The sequence below is a fragment of the Cyprinodon variegatus genome, unplaced genomic scaffold (assembly GCF_000732505.1).
Source record: "Cyprinodon variegatus isolate N-32 unplaced genomic scaffold, C_variegatus-1.0 Scaffold2208, whole genome shotgun sequence".
NCBI lineage: Eukaryota > Metazoa > Chordata > Actinopteri > Cyprinodontiformes > Cyprinodontidae > Cyprinodon > Cyprinodon variegatus.
This window is the reverse complement of record NW_015152661.1, coordinates 6,924-10,400: the sequence shown is the minus strand read 5'-3', so window position 1 is coordinate 10,400 and position 3,477 is coordinate 6,924. Positions and strand designations below refer to the sequence as shown.

Genomic DNA, 3,477 nt, shown 5'->3' with positions numbered 1-3,477 from the left:
GTTTGGGCCTGCCGAGTCTTTCAGGCTTCCTCCTCTTCCAGCGTATTCAGCTCCCCACCAGGTGGTGGTCGGTGGACAGCTCCGCCCCTCTCTTCACTTGAGTGTCCAGTTTTACTAACTATTCAAAAACAATAAGGTAATAGCTTCAGTGGTATGGATATAGGATCCCAATTTTCATCTGCTAAATGTTTTTTTTTCACAAAAAATGAATAAAAAATACTCTACTTTTTACAGATGAATTTAACAGTTTTTTCTTGACTTCTAATTCAAATTTTATAGAAAGTGGTAGTTTTAACTTAAATTAGGTCAAAAATATGTAAAATTCCTAAATTATAAATGTATATTGACCTAATAAGTAATAGAATTTTTATTTAACCTAATTGAGAAGAAGTTTCACTTCATGCAGCTTTCTGAAAATATTTTAATCCCTTGCCCTGTTTAAGGACCCTTTTATTTCATGCTTTTCTGGGCCCCCATGAAAACACTCTGGCCCCCTCCTGGCCCGCTGGTACATTTGGTCTAGATCCGCAACTGTTCCTCCCCTTCACTAGACGTGGATGTACTTTAGTATATTCTGCTGTAAGATTAGTCCTTTATTTCCGTTTTTTTACTCGAGGATTCAACCTCTGCCGTTTCGCAGGATGCACAGCTTTGAGTGGTAACTAGGTGACTGCCATAGAGTAACCCAGAGAAACTTATTGGATTGATCCAATCAGCTCTCTGATCAACCAGTCACCTGGAACGCTGGTTGATTAGAGCATCGCTTTGGAAAGATACGCTGAACAGGTGTCACAAGCAACCTCCTCCCCACACCCTGCTCTCTCTTATTGTCTGCACAATCGAAATAGTTCTAATCCGCACATGGTGCACGAATTATTGTACTGCCTGTTTGCTTTCACTCGCATTAAAAAAACACCACTTCCCATAGTCTAAAATCCAGGATAATTTATCAGACTTGCGGGTATCAGTGAACAACTATCTATATCAGGGATACTCCCGGAACTTCCAGGAGACTTGGGATGTCTGTAAATGCATACAAAACAAACAGACCTCCAAAGCAGGCTAGAGACCATCCCTTGTCAGGTGTTGCCATGACAAGGTAGCAGGCTCATGAACCCAGAACAAAACAGATTAGGAAAGGCATCCAAATCCTGGTCAGGTTAGTATGAGGGTAACCCATCTGTGACCAGGACCGACTCCCAGCACTTCTGGCCATGTAGAAAATTAGAGTTTGAACAAAAGCTAAAGCCATCTTTCATCACTATGCTGTTTTACCCTGAACCCCCGTTAGGTTCCGGATCTAGTTGACCCTAGATCTTCCTCTTCTACCAGGACACAGGGGTTCTTCTCAAAGATGAAGAAACAGGCTCGAGGTGAGCAGACCCCCCAAAGAGGACACTTTGAGCTGGTTGGAGCGGACGGCTCTGTGATCCCGTTGTATTCAGAGGGCCAGAACTGCCTGTATCATGCTGTGGTCCAGGCCACCCAGGGGAGCTCATCAGACCTGAACCAGCAGGCGCTGGCCCTCCGAGCCCAGGTCCAACGCACTGTGAGTAGTTCTTACACCAGCTCTGCTTCAGGACTCACACCAGTAGCAGCAGACACAGATGACAGAGAACATTATAGAGGAATTACACAGAGAAGCTTGTGTTGCATGAACCAACAGCACCAAACGTATTCAACAAGTTCTCCTGAATGAGCAGATCCACTCTTTAACTTTTGGGCCTTTCTATCTCAGTTGGTCCAGCTTCTGCTTCCATGTTCTCTGGTGTGTTTCCTGTTCCTGGTTTCTGTTGCCATCTAGGGGTCTGTTTTGGGTCCATGTTCTGGCTTTCTGCATCTTGTCCCTGACGTTCAGGCCTTTCACAGCAGCACAAACTCTACAAACACAATTGAACCACTGTCTGTTGTGGTGTCCCTCTCAGCTGCAGCAGGACGTGCAACAATACGCACCAGCTCTGTGGTTGCAGAGGCAATATGAGCAGACGCTGGCAGCCAGCAGTTACTACACCATTAGTGGAGGGGCCAAAAAAGAGCGAGAACAGATCACGGAGGCATATCAGCAGATGCTGAACAGGATCAAGATCAACAACCCAGAGCTTTACCAGCTCATGAAGACCTACAAGCTAGGACTGGTGGGGGCGTACCATGAGTGAGCTGCTTTTTACCTGCTCATCATGAAAAGCAACATCATTTAGCATCATGACAGTCTCATCTGGACCAAACCAAACTGTTTTCTCTCTGAAGTGTAATAGGTGTCCGGCGGGAAAGCGGATCTCCCAACAACAACGGCGACCCTGTTATGAATGCAGACCACATCCCTCCCAGAGACTCCCTGCAAAAGGCCTATGAGATTCTGCAGCAAAAAGGGATGACAGAAGCCTTCAGGACCGAGCATCCAGCCCTGTACAACATAATGGTGGAAAAAGACAAGCAGCTGTGCAGAGAGGTGCTGGCTCACCACCACCGGCTGGCCCTGACCACCGGCAACAGCAGGGAGGCTCGTAGCACCAGGTGAGGCTCCTTACTCTGACTGAAGCCTTCTCTGGTGATGGCTGAGTAATTTCCTCTCTGCTCACAGGGCTGAGATCACCAACGTTCTGCTAAGCGGAGACAGCGTTAAACTGATGAAGATGTCGCTACTCCTGTCCAATCCAGAGGTGTCAGAGTCTCTGAGAAGGGATGCAGGTATGTCCCTGAAGCTCCTGAAGACAGTTGCATACCTGCCAACATTGGGTTGTGAAAATTAGAGAGATTTTGTTAATCTGTAAATTGGCCTAAGGAACAAGGTTCCACCACCAGGGGTGTGCGGACTGGTACCATTCCTTTATTCTAATCCTGATGAAACAACCTTCTTCTGAAAATGTTTCTGTCTTTGATATTCAATAATTGATTCTACTTACCGTTGAATACAGTAAATAAATGAGCAGTTCTACTAGTTAAACTGAATAACTGAGGGCTGAATAATGAGGGAGAATGGTTCCAGCCCTGAGGCCTTTGCTTGGTGTAGGGATCCAGTCTACAGATGGTCAGTGTGTTATTTCACTGTGGTGAAAAGACAGAAATACCCTATTGGTTCACCATGGTAACCATGGCTGAACTCACAATTTTTGGACCAAGAATTCATCCTTGGTCACCTTTTCTCAACAGCTCTATTGGGCTTCCTGTTTGGCTCAAGCAGGGTTTTTTTTCTGTTGTCATGATATAACCTTTAGTTAGGCTCAGTAAAGCATTTAAAAACTGGGTTGGTGTTTATAAACTGGGCTAAGGTTTATAAACAGGTCTAGGGCTTATACACGGGGTTAGGGTTTCAAAATTGGGCTAGGTTTTATAAATTGGGTCAGGGTTTATAGACTGAGTCAGGGTTTATAAACTGGGCTAGGTTTTATAAACTGGGCTAGGGTTTATAAACTGGGCTAGAGTTTATAAACTGGGTCAGAATTTATAAACTGGGCTAGAGTTTATAAACTGGGTCAG

The 3,477-nt window shown here is 45.2% G+C and overlaps 1 protein-coding gene across 1 annotated transcript in view; it reads left to right on the top strand.

Annotated features, from left to right (window-relative positions):
• The window catches only part of LOC107080673, a gene marked incomplete at its 3' end in the record, with an annotated part of 19,769 nt that extends 17,081 nt beyond the window's left edge, over nt 1-2,688 (top strand). The window contains exons 7-10 of the mRNA XM_015368881.1: nt 1,333-1,549; nt 1,926-2,152; nt 2,248-2,514; nt 2,582-2,688. Of these exons, the coding sequence (XP_015224367.1) occupies nt 1,333-1,549; nt 1,926-2,152; nt 2,248-2,514; nt 2,582-2,688 (818 nt within the window). The remainder of the gene's footprint in view (nt 1-1,332; nt 1,550-1,925; nt 2,153-2,247; nt 2,515-2,581) is intronic.
• Nucleotides 2,689-3,477: the final 789 nt, after the last annotated feature.